This window comes from Octopus sinensis, linkage group LG27, assembly GCF_006345805.1.
Source record: "Octopus sinensis linkage group LG27, ASM634580v1, whole genome shotgun sequence".
Lineage (NCBI taxonomy): Eukaryota > Metazoa > Mollusca > Cephalopoda > Octopoda > Octopodidae > Octopus > Octopus sinensis.
In genome coordinates, this window is record NC_043023.1 from 12377550 (window position 1) to 12394163 (window position 16614).

General features: G+C 38.2%; 1 protein-coding gene across 2 annotated transcripts in view; it reads left to right on the top strand.

The window, feature by feature from the left end:
• Positions 1-16614, top strand: part of LOC115225160 (zinc finger protein OZF-like) — a 328337-nt gene that overhangs the window by 292648 nt on the left and 19075 nt on the right. Inside the window, exon 2 of one of the 2 annotated variants that reach the window (XM_036514197.1) lies at positions 9956-10287. In XM_036514197.1, coding sequence (XP_036370090.1) covers positions 10126-10287 — 162 coding nt within the window. In that variant the 5' untranslated portion in view covers positions 9956-10125. Of the gene's footprint in view, positions 1-9936; positions 10288-16614 lie in introns of those variants that run through there. The other variant, XM_036514196.1, reaches the window with a different exon arrangement.

Consider the following 16614-nt stretch of genomic DNA (forward strand, 5'->3'; position numbering starts at 1 on the left):
CGTGCCAGTTGCATGTAAAAGCACCCACTACACTCTCGGAGTGGTTGGCGTTAGGAAGGGCATCCAGCTGTAGAAACTCTGCCAGATCAAGACTGAAGCCTGGTGCAGCCATTTGGTTCGCCAGCCCTCAGTCATTCGTCCAACCCATGCTAGCATGGAAAGCAAACGTTAAATGATGATGATGATGATATATAATGATGATATATAATGTAAAAAGCAACCCATGATATATAATGATGATATATAATGTAAAAAGCACCCACTACATTCTCAGAATGGTTGGCATTAGGAAGGGCATCCAGCTGTAGAAACTCTGCCATATCAAGACATTTGGTGCAGCCATTTGGTTCGCCAGCCCTCAGTCATTCGTCCAACCCATGCTAGCATGGAAAGCAGACGTTAAACGATGATGAATTCTGTTGAGAGGCTCTGTGTTTCTTTCAATTAATTTTAAATATAACAAACAGCTTCATAAAATAACTTGGTGGTTATCATTAACCTGGTGTTGGAACATAAGTTGTGACTAAAGTTTGACGAAAAATTTTAAATCAGAACTCATTAAAACAAGACATTTATTTGTACTACAGAGTTTGAGGGGGTGCCTGCCAGCTGGGTTGGTGTCAAAAGGCGGTGAGCTGGCAGAAACGTTAGCACGCCGGGTAAAATGCGTAGCCGTTACATTCTGAGTTCAAATTCCGCCGAGATCGACTTTGCCTTTCATCCTTTCGGGGTCGATTAAATAAGTACCAGTTACGCACTGGTGTCGATATAATCGACTTAATTCGTGTGTCTGCCCCCTCTGTGTTTAGTAAAGAAATAGGTATCAAAAGGGTTAACATTCCTTTAAATTCCGGGCAACGCCGGGTACTTAGGCTACTATATATGTGTGTTTGTATGCATGTATATATGTGGGTATGTGTATAAATGTGTGTATCTGTTTTTTCCCTCAGCCATCGCTTAACAACTGGTATTGGTGTGTTTATGTCCCTGTCTTGGGGTCGATTTCTTATTTCTTTATCGCCCACAAAGAGGTAAACACAGAGAGGACAAACAGGGACATGGATTAAGTCGACTACACCAACCCCAGTGAGTAACTGGTACTTTATTTATCGACTCCAATAGGATGTAAGGCAAAGTCGACCTCGGTGGAATTTGAACTCAGAACGTAACACCAGATGAAATACATTTCCCCGGTGTGCTGACGTTTTTGCCAGCTCAACTCAACCTTAGGCTACTACATATATATATATATATAAATCATCATCATCATCATCATTGTTTTGCATCCGCTTTCCATGCTCGCATGGGTTGGACAGTTCAACTGGGGTCTTGGAAACCAGAAGGCTGTGCTGGGCCCAGTCTGATCAGGCAGTGTTTCTACGTCTGGATGCCCTTCCTAATGCCAACCACTCCGTGAGTGTAGTGGCTGCCTTTTACATGCCACCTGCACAGGTGCCAGACGAGGCTGGCAACCGGCCTTTGTCAGATGCTGCCTTTTACATACCACCGGCACAGGGGCTAGACGAGGCTGGCAATGGCCACAATCGGATGGTGCATTTTACGTGCCACCGGCACGGAGGCCAGTCGAGTCGTCGCTGGCAACGGCCACGTTCGGATCGTTCTCTTACGTGCCATTGGCACTGGTATCACAGCTACAATTTCCATTGATGTTGATCGATTTCGATTTTGATTTTCACTTGCCTCAACAGGTCGTCACAAGTAGGGTTTGTGTCACAAGAAGGAAAGGTATGCATAAGTGGGCTGGCTACGTCCCAGGTAGAAGACACCAGAATGTATATCTATATGTATTTGGGTATGTGTCTGTGTCTTTTTTTTTCACCTGCCACGGGCTTAACCATTGGTACTGGTGTGATTATCTCACAGTAACTACGGATTAGTAAAAGTCACCAATAAAATTAGTACTAGACTTACAAAGACTAAGTCTTGAGGTCGATTTCTTCCACTAACACCCTTGAAGAAGGTGCTCCAGCATGGCCTCAGTCAAATGATTGAAACACATCAAAGAATAAAAGATTACACATAAATTTCAGGAGCAAATAGAAACAAGGCATTTGAATAACAAGACCACCCCCGTAGAGTTGGGGATTCCAGACCTGTACTTTAACAGTGTGTAAGGACATGTAGCATCAGCATCAAAAGGGTCACCAAGTCCCCAGGTGACAAAAAATCCCACAACAGGGAGGTGGCCAGTTAGTATTGAACGGGTGTGCCATTGTGCCAGTCGAGAGATTTAAGGTATAGAGGAGACAGTGTCCAGATATTGAGTAACAAAACAAACACAAAATGGTCTAACTTTATTCTGATTTTTTATTCATTATTCTTTTCTAGCAAATTCCTCAAAATCCAAACGCAGGCATTTTTAGCAATCAAGTTAACTCAGAGTCAATATTTTTACAGATTATGACAGGTTTGACGTTCACACTGACGGTATTCAAATTGATGATGGGAAAAACCCTGAAGGACAGCTGACAAAACAGACTTCATTGTCGTAATGTTTTAATAAATCCTGGCATTGGTACAGTTACAATTGTTGTGAATACCCAGGTGGATGGATGTAGCTTTTTTCAAGAGAATGGTTTAGCACAGATGTCACTCTGACCTGGCTTCTCTTCTGTAGGAATGTATTCATTTACAGTTAAGTCTATGAGAGAATGATTTACAATAGATATGACCATGATGTAGATTTTGTGTGGTATGAAAATGTACATTCGCAAGAGAATGATTTACCTCAGGTGTCACAATGATAATGGCTTCTCTCCAGAATGAATATGTTTGTTACTAGTTAAATCACAATTTGCAGAGAATGATTTATCACAGATATCACAGTGACATGGTTTTTCCCTCGTATGAATGTATCTGAAATTCGTTAAATGATAATTTTGAGAAAATGATTCATCACAGATATCACAATGGTATGGCTTTTATCCTGTATGTGTATATTCATGCCGAGTCAAGCTACTCCTACGCGAGAATGATTTATCACAGATATCACAATTATATAGCTTTTTTCCTGTATGTGTACGTTTGTGTCTAGTCAAAATACTCCTATGCGAAAATGATTTATCACAGATATTACAATGATAAGGCTTTTCTCCCGTATGTGTGCGTTTGTGTTCAGTCAAGGTACCTCTTTGAGAGAATGATTTACCACAGATATCACAATGATATGGCTTTTCTCCTGTATGTGTATATTTGTGATGAGTCAAGCTATTCCTTTGAGAGAATAATTTACCACAGATATCACAATGATATGGCTTTCCTCCTGTATGTGTATATTTGTGTTCAGCCAAGGTATTCTTAAAAGAGAATGATTTACCACAGATATCACAGTGGTAAGGCTTTTCTCCTGTATGTGTACGATTGTGTACAGTCAAGTTACTCCTTCGAGGGAATGATTTACCACAGATATCACAATGATATGGCTTTTCTCCTGTATGTGTAAGTTTGTGGCGAGTCAAGTCATTACGTTTAGAGAATGATTTACCACAGATATCACAATGATAAGGCCTTTCTCCCATATGTGTGCGTTTGTGTTCAGTCAAGGTACCTCTTTGAGAGAATGATTTACAACAAATATCACACTGATATAGCTTTTCTCCTGTATGTGTATATTTGTGATGAGTCAAGTTACCCCTTAGAGAGAATGATTTACCACAGATATTACAATGATATGGCTTTTCTCCTGTATGTGTACGTTCGTGTTGAGTTAAATCGCCATTTTGAGAAAATGATTTACCACAAATATCACAGTGATATGGTTTTTCTCCAGCACGTGTACATTTGTGTCTAGTTACGTCTGAACTGCGAGAGAATGATTTACCACAGATATCACATTGAAATGGCTTTTCTCCCATGTGTGTATATTTGTGTTTAGTCAAGGTACTGCTGTCAGAAAATGATTTATCACAGATATCACAATGATAAGGCCTTTCTCCTGTATGTGTACGTTTGTGTCTAGTCACCTTCGAACTTTGAGAGAATGATTTACCACAGATATCACAGAAATATTGTTTCTCTCTTGTATCTGGGTCTTTTGGTTTAATTGAATTATTCATTATGACAGAATAATTTATTATACATATCACAATAATAATGTTTCCTTCATCTCTATAAACATCTTTGTTTTCAGTTCCAGAAAAGAATTTGAAGCTGTGTTTCTTTCTTCTGTGATCTTAATTAATATCTAAATCAGCAGGTGAAAATCGTCAACTCGTTTGTAAAGGTATCCAACCTTAATTAACATGTAAGGCAATCACTTCGTCTGCATTCCAAACAGTGAAGACAAGAAAAAATATTGTATTCTTAGATTGTATTCATATAAATTTTGATGTATTGATGAATGCTGCTGATAAATTATGTCATCTTGCTTTAGTTGATGAAACAACGTCAAAATATGAAAGGCACATCTGAATGAAGAAGTTTCTTGTGGGTCAACATAAGGTGATATTCTGAAATAGGAAAAGAAACATCAAGATAAAGAGAATAGTTAAATGATACACTAATTCAACGTTGCAAAATTTAACAATGTCATCTATTAAATGTTGTTAGGGGTCAGAGTTCCTTGAGGCATTGAAAGACTGGCATAATGACAAGCACTACACCCTAAATTTGTTTTCTCAAGCCAATCAAAAGAAAATCAATATTTGGGAGTAACTTCGGTATAGGTACCGGATACATTTCAAAAAAATGTTTTTTTTTATATATATGGGGGGTTAGTGTTAGGGGTGGGAGAAAAGTGTTTCTGTTATCCTCAAAAATGTAAACAACGCCACTTCCGGTACCTATAACGAAGGATCGCCAATGTTTGATATACCCAAAACGAGGAATCATATTTTCTCAACGTTGCTATGTTCTTAATTCTATGTGATGACTGTAACTTCGAAGGGTTCATATAATCCTACAGAGAGGGAAAGAATTCATGACTCAATTATTAGTCATCTGTCCTAGCATGCTTCGTTTATTATTTAAATTTACTATTTTATTTCTTAATAAGTGTATTAATGAATAATAATATATTAAATAAATTTAACGAACAAGGGAGACATGGATTCTGGTCAACCGTGTATTATTTAGAGGAAGAATCCTTTGCTTATCGGACAAAATGCTCAACAGCATCTCGTTCTTCTACAGTTTGGTTAAGCGGCATTTAATCGTTTTTCAGTCTCAGACTCGTCAAGATTCTTTTGTTAGTTTCAGTGAGCACGAGAGCACGTGTTGTCAGCCCTAAATTAATGAAATATCATCAGTAATACGGCTTTTTTGACATCGATCTCGTTTTCTTCTTAGAAATTTACATACACAAACGAAGCAGGTAAGAAGGAACCCTAGCCGCATACACACACATGCACAGAAATGCATACATACATCTATATAACTTGGACATTATAAATATGCAAGGCTTTTCTCAAGTTTAAACTGCCACATTGATTTTGTTATCTACATTCCACACAAATACAGAGAAGAAATATGTATGTGCATCGAGAGAGCATTATTAGTGATAATATTTCATGTGTTTATAGTTGACAGCATGTGCTATAACGAAAGGGGGACCAACGAATGAACCTTCACAAAAGGATGTTTAGCATAGAAGTTCGTGAGGAAAAATTGAATTTGTTATTTCAAAAGGATTATATTTTCCTCAAAGTTACGAGGGAAAAACATCGGATCTTGTGAATTTTCCGAAAGCCTCTCCCAACCCCGTTGCTTTCAGAGCATTTTTGTGTTTAGATTCGTCCCCTACGTGGATGTGAAATAAAAGGGTTTAGTTAGCTCAGGGCTATAGTAGAAGACACTTATTGGATCTTTTCGGTTTGAACTATAGTTTTTTCTAGCAGTGTCATATGAAATTGTCACCCATAATTATGACCCTAGTATCGATCTATTGCATTTCAATCTGTTTTAGGGTTAGGGGTGTGGGAAGGGTATCCTTTTTTTCTTCAGAAATGTAAATAAACCCAATGTTTCTTAAACGAGGAACATATTCATACGGCACAGAATGTTTGTTTTTTTTACATCAATAGACGTAATTGATCGGTTGAAATTGCAGAAATTGAAGAAAAAAAAACAACAAATATCTTACAAACCATAGAATTTTCTCAATTAAAGACAAGAGAAAAAGGTTAATATCTAGACCCGCACCCGGTGGAAAAAATGGAAACGCAAATGTGTAACAGTTGTAAGGCATCGTATATTGACGTAATAAGATGGAAAAAAAGGGCGCTGACGAACGGGGGTGGGGGAGGGGGGTCGGAAGGAGGTGGGGGGGGTCGGAAAATTCCCAGGATCAACCTGGAATCTAAAATGTGTAACAGTTGTAAGGCATCGTATATTGACGGAATAAGACGTAAAAAAAGGGCGCTGACGAACGGGGGTGGGGTGGGGGGTCGGAAAATTCCCAGGATCAACCGTAGAGGATCCACGCCCAGGTGGCAAAAATGGAAAAAAATATGTGTAAGAGGTGTAAGGCATCGTATATTGAAGGAATATGACGAAAAAAAAGCGCGCTGACAAACGGGGGGGGAGGGCGCTCGGAAAATTGCCTACGATTTAAAGAAAAATTTACCATCAATTTTCACCATTTAAACGCATTGTTGGCATAAGGGAAGTAACTCTCTAAAAATCTCTATATAAACGGCAGTTTTTCTGTGTGTCTGTCAGGTTGTACCCTCACCCTGACCACGGCTTTCAACCGATTCTGATGAAACTTGACACACACATAGCCCAATGTCATAATTCAAAACTAACGCAGCGAAAATTTTGAAAAGTTCCCCCAGTTCTGAAAAAAATCGATAGATTCGACATGGGGTCGAGAATTTCAATTTTTTTGCTATTTTCAATATTTTTCAATATTTTTGCTAAAAATGCTTTATAGTTATTTCCCTTACAAACTCGAGCAACGCCGGGCGATACTGCTAGTCTATATATATATTTTTTTTTATTTTACAAACAAAAAGTGAAAACTGAAGTAATGGAATTTGAATTTTTGAAGTTGCGATTGATAATTATTCTGTGACAATCAATAATATTGGGAAAATATAATCTGTACTTACCACATGCGTGGTAGATTTGCTGATTATTTTCAACAAATCTACCACGCTTCTATTTCAAATTCTTTAACGTTGTCCTGTGAATTTTCCGACCCCCCCCCCACTCCCCCCTTCCGACCCCCTCCCCCCTTCCGACCCCCCTCCCCCACTCCCGTTCGTCAGCGCCCTTTTTTTCCGTCTTATTACGTCAATATACGATGCCTTACAACTGTTACACATTTGCGTTTCCATTTTTTCCACCGGGTGCGGATCTAGATATTAACCTTATTATTATTAGTAGTAGTATTATCACCATCACAACTTTAAAGTAAATCTTCGTCAATTTAGCCTCATTAACAACGGGACAACGTTAATTAATATGGTATTCTTCAATCGGTTTCCTCTCATTCTGCTAATTAATTATGCCACATTACTCTCATTTTATAAATTAATTTCCTTTATATCACATGTAACAGTCGATCATAGGTTTTCATAAACAATAAATCAACATTTCAGTTCGGAATTTGTTAATTAAGACGAGCAAATATATTTTCTTAATTGTTGTCAGGTTCCCGCTTCGAAAAATAATTACTGTAACATCGAGAGGGTCACAGAATTCTATTATTTACCTTATTATTAGTAGTATTATCAACACTATTACAGCCTTAAAGTAAATCTTTGTCAACTTACCGTATTCACAAATAAACAGCGACTCAGTATTCGGTAATTAAGCACCTTAATTGATAATTAATTGAATGGAGGTTGAAGTGCTGTAGAAGTTATTTCCCTTGTGATAATTCAATTCCTCAGTTCTCCAATAGATGGCGCTACTGACTGGTTGGTTCCCTTTAAAATTTAATTAAACAAGGCACTACTAGCGAATAGTGGTCCCGGTGCGCGCACTCGCGCCAGCTAGTCATGGTTAGTCGATCCTTACTTTGTGTTTTATTTACTTTACTCTTTTAATTGTTTCAGTTATTCACCGCTTTTAGTCGAGCAAATCGACCCCGGGACTTATTGTTGTAAGGATTTGGTCGGCCCGAGGCTATAGTGGAAGACACTTGCCCAAGGTGCCACGCAGTGGGACTGAACCCGGAACCATGTAGTTCGTAAGCAAGCTACTTACCACACAGCCACTCCTGCGCCTTTGTTTATTAAAATTGAATAAAATTATTTATTTTGTGTTTTTGTGTTTTATTTATTTTGTTTAACAAAAATTATTTATTTTGTGTAAAAAAATTATTTACTTTGTGTTTCGTTTACTTTGCTAGCTAATCGTTGTAGGATCGACTAGTCACGACTAGCTAGCGCGGATACGCGCACAGGGACACTTCTTCTTAAGTGGTACCCTTCTTAAATAATGCCTTAATAATAATATAAATAATAGATTTCTGTGAACTTCTCTCGATGTTGGAGTAATTATTTCGAAGCGGGAACCTGACAACAATTAGGAAATTATATTTGCTCGTCTTAATTAATAACTTCCAAACTGAAATGTTTATCTGTTGTTTATGGAAACCTATAATCCACAGTTACACGTGGTATAAAGGAAATTAATTATTAAAATGAGAGTAATGAGGCCCTGTCAGGGTATTTAGCTGTCGAGAGCCATATTAATTAGTGTTGTTAATGAGGCACTGATAAAACGGTAAGTCGACGAAGATTTATTTAAAGGTTATATTAATAATAGTAATGATGATGAGGGATTTAAATTTTGGCCCAGGACCAGAAATCTTTGATGCGAGTGAGAAGTCGAACCCATGGAACCCAGTGTTTCCTGAAAGGGATGAAAGGCAAAGTCGATGTCGACCGTATTTGAACTCAGGACTTTGCGCGCGAAATCGTCATTTAATTTAAATTCATTTCAGGGTCCATAAATAATAATGATGACAAGGAACCTTTTTACTTAAGGCACAGGGCCTGTAATTTGATGGGTTGACGTAATTCTATTGTCTGGACCCTAGCTTTTTACTGCTTCGTATTTTATTGACCCCGAAAGGACGAAAGGCAAAGTGAACCTCGGTGGAATTTGAACTTTCAGGGTAAAAAGACGGACGAGTGTTACATGTGATATGATTAAAGATTTGGCAGATTAACGGTAAATCGAAATCGTTTGATGTTCGTTACATTTAATTACTACATAATGAGAGAAAAGGTGCCTAATTAATTTTGATAGACTTACTAATTGGTCTGGTGTAAGTACATAAATGTGCCCCACCGTCTTTCTTTCCTTGGAACTTTTGGGTTGGTATTTTTTAATGAAATTTTCCATGACTATATTTCGGATGCTGTAGTTTGTGATTATATCCAAATTGGATGTGGAAACCTTTTCTCCGAGACAGTGCTATGAAAAGGAATTTCCTATGATTCACATACCTCTGTCTTCTTTCGTTATAATTTACTGAAGAAGTTGTGTTATACTGAAAGTTTGTAAAAAGTACTATTCCAGTGTTATAGTTTACGAGTATATTCTACCAGTATACGAAGTTTAAAAGTGTTTAGTTGACTAGAAATTGTGTTGACATGTGCCGTTCAAAAGGAAAAGATCCTGCCATTCTTTCAATGCCTCAATGAACTCTGACCCCTAAAAACATTTAATGGATGACAGTGTTCATGTTGTAAAATTTGCAACATTGAATTAGTGTATCATTTAACTATTCTCTTTATCTTGATGTTTCTTTTCCTATTTCAGAATATCACCTTATGTTGACCCACAAGAAACTTCTTCATTCAGATTTGCCTTTCATATTTTGACGTCGTTTCATCAACTAAAGCAAGATGACGTAATTTATCAGCAGCATTCATCAATACATCAAAATTTATATAAATACAATCTAAGAATACAATATTTTTTCTTGTCTTCACAGTTTGGAATGTAGACGAAGTGATTGCCTTACATGTTAATTAAGGTTGGATAACTTTACAAACGAGTTGACAATTTCCACCTGCTGATTTAGATATTAATTAAGATCACAGAAGAAAGAAACACAGCTTCAAATTCTTTTCTGGAAATAGTTACAAAACTGAAAACAAAGATGTTTATAGAGATGAAGGAAACATTATTATTGTGATATGTATAATGAATTATTCTCTCACAATGAATAAATTAACTGAAGCAAAAAACGATGATACAAGAGAGAAACAATGTTTCTGTGATATTTGTGGTACATCATTCAATTATAATAGTCAGTTGACTAGTCACAGACATATCCATACTGGAGAAAAACCATATCACTGTGATATATGTGATAAATCATATTCTTTAAGTAGCAACTTAACTTAACACAAACGTACACATACAGGAGAAAAACCATATCATTGTAATATCTGTGGTAGATCATTCTCTCAAAAGAGCCACTTGACTCATCACAAACATACGCATACAGGTGTAAAGCCATATCATTGTGATATCTGTAGTAAATCATTCTCTCTAAGGGGTAACTTGACTAACCACAAATATACACATACAGGAGAAAAGTCGTATCATTGTGATATCTGTGGTAAATCATTTTCTTTAAGTAGCAACTTAACTCAACACAAATATACACATACTAGAGAAAAGCTATATCATTGTGAAATCTGTGGTAATTCATTCTTTCAAAAGAGTCACTTGACTCATCACAAATATACACATACAGGAGAAGAGCCATATCATTGCGATATCTGTGGTAAATCATTCTCTCGGAGGTGGAACTTGGATCTGCACAAACATACACATACAGAACAAAAGCTATATAATTGTGATATCCGTAGTAAATCATTCTTGTGTAGGACTAACTTGACTAAACACAATCGTACACATACGGGAGAAAAGCCTTATCATTGTGATATCTGTGGTAAATCATTCTCTCAAAGGAGTAACTTTTCTAATCACAAACGTACACATACAGGAGAAAAACCATATCCTTGTGATATCTGTGGTAAATCATTCTCTTCAAGGAATACCTTAGCTGAACACAAGTATACACTTATGGGAGAAAAGCCTTATCATTGTGATATCTGTGGTAAATCATTCTCTTTCAAGAATACCTTGGCTGAACACAAATATACACATACAGGAGAAAAGCCATATCGTTGTGATATCTGTGGTAAATCATTCTCTCAAAATAGCATTTTAACTCATCACAAACGTGTTCATACAGGAGAGAAGCCTTATCATTGTGACACCTGTGGTAAATCCTTTTCTGAACATCGTTGTTTGACTAATCATAAACGTATCTGTGGTAAATCATTCTCTGGAAGGAGTACCTTGACTGAACACAAACGTACACATACAGGAGAAGAGCCGTTTCGTTGTGATATCTGTGGCAAATCATTTTCGTGTAGGAGTCCCTTGGCTCAACATAAACGTACTCATACAGAAGAAAAGCCATATGATTGTGATATCTGTGGTAGGTCCTTCTCTAAAAGGTGTAACTTGACTAAACACGAGTGTACACATGCAAAAGTAAAGCCGTATCTTTGTAACATTCTCTTATGGGTGCAACTTGATTCAACACATACATACATATACTCTCACACTATCCGCTCAGTCGAAGTCGACTCTCGGTTACTCGATGAATCAGTGTTTTCCAGTCAGTTCTATCCTGGGCCGCTTCTTTCAGATTGGCTATGTCCTTTCCGGTATCACTCTTGATGGTGTCAAGCCAGCGGGTTCTTTGTCGGCCTCTTCCTCTCTTGCTACTGACCATTCCGAGCATGATGTTCTTCTCCAGGGATCTTCTCCGCATAATATGACCGAAATATGCCAATCTATGCTTGGTGATCCCAGCTTCTATCGACATTTTCGGCCTGATCTGCTTAAGAACTTCTCCATTGGTGAGCCTCGCTGTCCATGGAATCCGCAAAAGTCTTCTCCAACACCAAAACTCGAATGCATTATTTCTCTTCTGGTCAGCTTTCTTTAGTGTCCAGGTCTCGCATCCATATGTTGCTATTGGGAAGACAACTGCATTCACCAATCTGTATTTATATATACATGTATATATATACATATACAGCAGAAAAGAAATATCCTAATATCTGTGTTAAATCATTCTCTTAAAGGACTTGACTCAACACAAACATACACATCATCATCATCATCATTTTACGTCTGCTTTCCATGCTAGCATGGGTTGCACGAATGACTGAGGGCTGGCGAACCAGGTGGCTGCACCAGGCTTCAATCTTGATCTGGCAGAGTTTCTACAGCTGGATGCCCTTCCTAACGCCGACCACTCTGAGAGTGTAGTGGGTGCCTTTACATGCAACTGGCATGGGGCCAGTCAGGCGCCTCTGGCAACGAACTCGCTTGAATCTTTTACACATGCCACCGGCGCATGTGCCAGTAAGGTGACGCTGGTAACGGTCACGCTTGAATGGTGTTTTTTACGTGCCACCGGCACATAGTAAATCCATGTCTTTGTAATATGTAGTAAATCATTCTCTTATTGGACTTGACTCAACACAAACATACACATACAAGAGAAAAGCCATATTCTGATACCTGTGGTAAATCATTTTCTAAAAGGTATCACTTGACTACGCACAAGCACTGTAAACACCCAGGTACTTTGTGCACCCGTGTAATTGACAGAGATGATATTTGTTAAAAGAAAGTGTCCTACTTATGTAAAATTCTCACCTCAAACCTTTGAGTATTGCCGAGACAGCCAGGGATAAATGTTTTCAATTTAGTTTTTATTCAGCAGAATTTCACTTACTCCTGATTGGATTTAATTAAATTTTTATTAAATAAAAATAATTTCTATTGAACAGGTATCACATTGAAATCTATTAAATTACAAAGTGCTTGTGTTGTTTATAATAAACTTTATTTTACACTAGCAGTATAACCCGGCCTTTATTTCAAGTCAAACTAAGTAATATTGACTCTCAACAAAACACTTTTTTACTGGGCGTAAAATAAAAACAAAACTCTTTCGCACCCAAAGTAATGTGTGTGAGAGAGAGAGGGGGAGAAAGATGAATGATTTAAAATAAATATATTGTAATTGTTGTGTGAGAAAGTATATATACTATGATTATAAAATATAGTGTCTTTCAAAACCATCCTGAATTTGAACACTATATCTCGTGTTTAAGAAAAACCAAAACATTTTACATTTTATATTTTATGAACGTCGTCACTCACTCTCTCTCACTTTGTCTTTCCCGTTTTCAAGAGAGTGTGGATTACATTAAATTGAAAATTGAGAGAAGTTAGAGTGATACCGAAGTCATTGGAGAGATAAATAAGGATTAACAATTAATCTAAAAGGAAAAACACGGTTAGTTTGTGTATGAAACAACTAAACGTATAATTATTAAAACAAAGTTATCTTTTAATAACTGTTAGAGTCACTGAATATAATATATATAAGGTATAATAATCCCAGATTGCAGAATAAATTTGAAACGCTAAAGCAGTTTCCCTTTGCAATTTCTGGCGAAGAAATCACGTGTCTTCTTTGTGTCGAGTGAGTGAGAGAGAGAGACAGCGATTGATTGACAAATTTCACCTAAACTTTCAATGTCATAACAATATATCATATATAGTATCATCATCATTTAACACCTGCTTTCCATGGGTTAGACGGTTCGACGGAGGACTGGCAACTCACAAAGATGAACCAGGCTGCAATCAGTTCTTGGAAGCTGGATGCCCTTCCTAACACCAAACACTTCAAGAATGTAGTGGTTGCTGAAAACCTTGTATATTTAGAAGTTCTACAGAATTAAACTGTGATTGCTTCCAAGATTTGTTTTACTGATATTGTTTATACACATGTCGTCTGATAGAATTGTTCTGAAAATGTATTTTTTATCGGAATAAATACGTTCATTTCCTTTAACAATTTTGTTACCATAATTAGAAGATTCAAGCAAGATCGTTGCCAGTACCGCCTGACTGGCCCCGTGCCAGTTGCATGTAAAAGCACCCACTACACTCTCGGAGTGGTTGGCGTTAGGAAGGGCATCCAGCTGTAGAAACTCTGCCAGATCAAGACTGAAGCCTGGTGCAGCCAGTTGGTTCGCCAGTCCTCAGTCAAATCAGCCAACCCATGCTAGCATGGAAAGCAAACGTTAAATGATGATGATGATGATATATAATGTAAAAAGCACCCACTACATTCTCAGAGTGGTTGGCATTAGGAAGGGCATCCAGCTGTAGAAACTCTGCCAGATCAAGACTGAAGCCTGGTGCAGCCATTTGATTCGCCAGCCCTCAGTCATTCGTCCAACCCATGCTAGCATGGAAAGCAGACGTTAAACGATGATGAATTCTGTTGAGAGGCTCTGTGTTTCTTTCAATTAATTTTAAATATAACAAACAGCTTCATAAAATAACTTGGTGGTTATCATTAACCTGGTGTTGGAACATAAGTTGTGACTAAAGTTTGATGAAAAATTTAAAATCAGAACTCATAAAAACAAGACATTTATTTGTACTACAGAGTCTGAGGGGGTGCCTGCCAGCTGGGTTGGTGTCAAAAGGCGGTGAGCTGGCAGAAACGTTAGCACGCCGGGTAAAATGCGTAGCCGTTACGTTCTGAGTTCAAATTCCGCCGAGGTCGACTTTGCCTTTCATCCTTTCGGGGTCGATTAAATAAGTACCAGTTACGCACTGGTGTCTATATAATCGACTTAATTCGTGTGTCTGTCCTTGTTTGTCCCCTCTGTGTTTAGTAAAGAAATAGGTATCAAAAGGGTTAACATTCCTTGAAACTCCGGGCAACGCCGGGTACTTAGGCTACTATATATGTGTGTTTGTATGCATGTATATATGTGGGTATGTGTATAAATGTGTGTATCTGTTTTTCCCTCAGCCATCGCTTAACAACTGGTATTGGTGTGTTTATGTCCCTGTCTTGGGGTCAATTTCTTATTTCTTTATCGCCCACAAAGAGGTAAACACAGAGAGCACAAACAGGGACATGGATTAAGTCGACTACACCAACCCCAGTGAGTAACTGGTACTTTATTTATCGACTCCAATAGGATGTAAGGCAAAGTCGACCTCGGTGGAATTTGAACTCAGAACGTAACACCAGATGAAATACATTTCCCCGGTGTGCTGACGTTTTTGCCAGCTCAACTCAACCTTAGGCTACTACATATATATATATATATAAATCATCATCATTGTTTTGCATCCGCTTTCCATGCTAGCATGGGTTGGACAGTTCAACTGGGGTCTTGGAAACCAGAAGGCTGTGCTGGGCCCAGTCTGATCTGGCAGTGTTTCTACGGCTGGATGCCAACCACTCCGTGAGTGTAGTGGGTGCCTTTTACATGCCACCTGCACAGGTGCCAGACGAGGCTGGCAACCGGCCTTTGTCAGATGCTGCCTTTTACATACCACCGGCACAGGGGCTAGACGAGGCTGGCAATGGCCACAATCGGATGGTGCATTTTACGTGCCACCGGCACGGAGGCCAGTCGAGGCGTCGCTGGCAACGGCCACGTTCGGATGGTCCTCTTACGTGCCATTGGCACTGGTATCACAGCTACAATTTCCATTGATGTTGATCGATTTCGATTTTGATTTTCACTTGCCTCAACAGGTCGTCACAAGTAGGGTTTGTGTCACAAGAAGGAAAGGTATGCATAAGTGGGCTGGCTACGTCCCAGGTAGAAGACACCAGAATGTATATCTATATGTATTTGGGTATGTGTCTGTGTCTTTTTTTTTCACCTGCCACGGGCTTAACCATTGGTACTGGTGTGATTATCTCACAGTAACTACGGATTAGTAAAAGTCACCAATAAAATTAGTACTAGACTTACAAAGACTAAGTCTTGAGGTCGATTTCTTCCACTAACACCCTTGAAGAAGGTGCTCCAGCATGGCCTCAGTCAAATGATTGAAACATGTTAAAGAATAAAAGATTGCACATAAATTTCAGGAGCAAATAGAAACAAGGCATTTGAATAACATGACCACCCCCGTAGAGTTGGGGATTCCATACCTGTACTTTAACAGTGTGTAAGGACATGTAACATCAGCATCAAAAGGGTCACCAAGTCCCCAGGTGACAAAAAAATCCCACAACAGGGAGGTGGCCAGTTAGTATTGAACGGGTGTGCCATTGTGCCAGTTGAGAGATTTAAGGTATAGAGGAGACAGTGTCTAGATATTGAGTAACAAAACAAACACAAAATGGTCTAACTTTTATTCTGATTTTTTATTCATTATTCTTTTCTAGCAAATTCCTCAAAATCCAAACGCAGGCATTTTTAGCAATCAAGTTAACTCAGAGTCAATATTTTTACAGATTATGACAGGTTTGGCGTTCACACTGACGGTATTCAAATTGATGATGGGAAAAACCCTGAAGGACAGCTGACAAAACAGACTTCATTGTTGTAATGTTTTAATAAATCCTGGCATTGGTACAGTTACAATTGTTGTGAATACCCAGGTGGATGGATGTAGCTTTTTTCAAGAGAATGGTTTAGCACAGATGTCACTCTGACCTGGCTTCTCTCCTGTAGGAATGTATTCATTTACAGTTAAGTCTATGAGAGAATGATTTACAATAGATATGACCATGATGTAGATTTTGTGTGGTATGAAAATGTG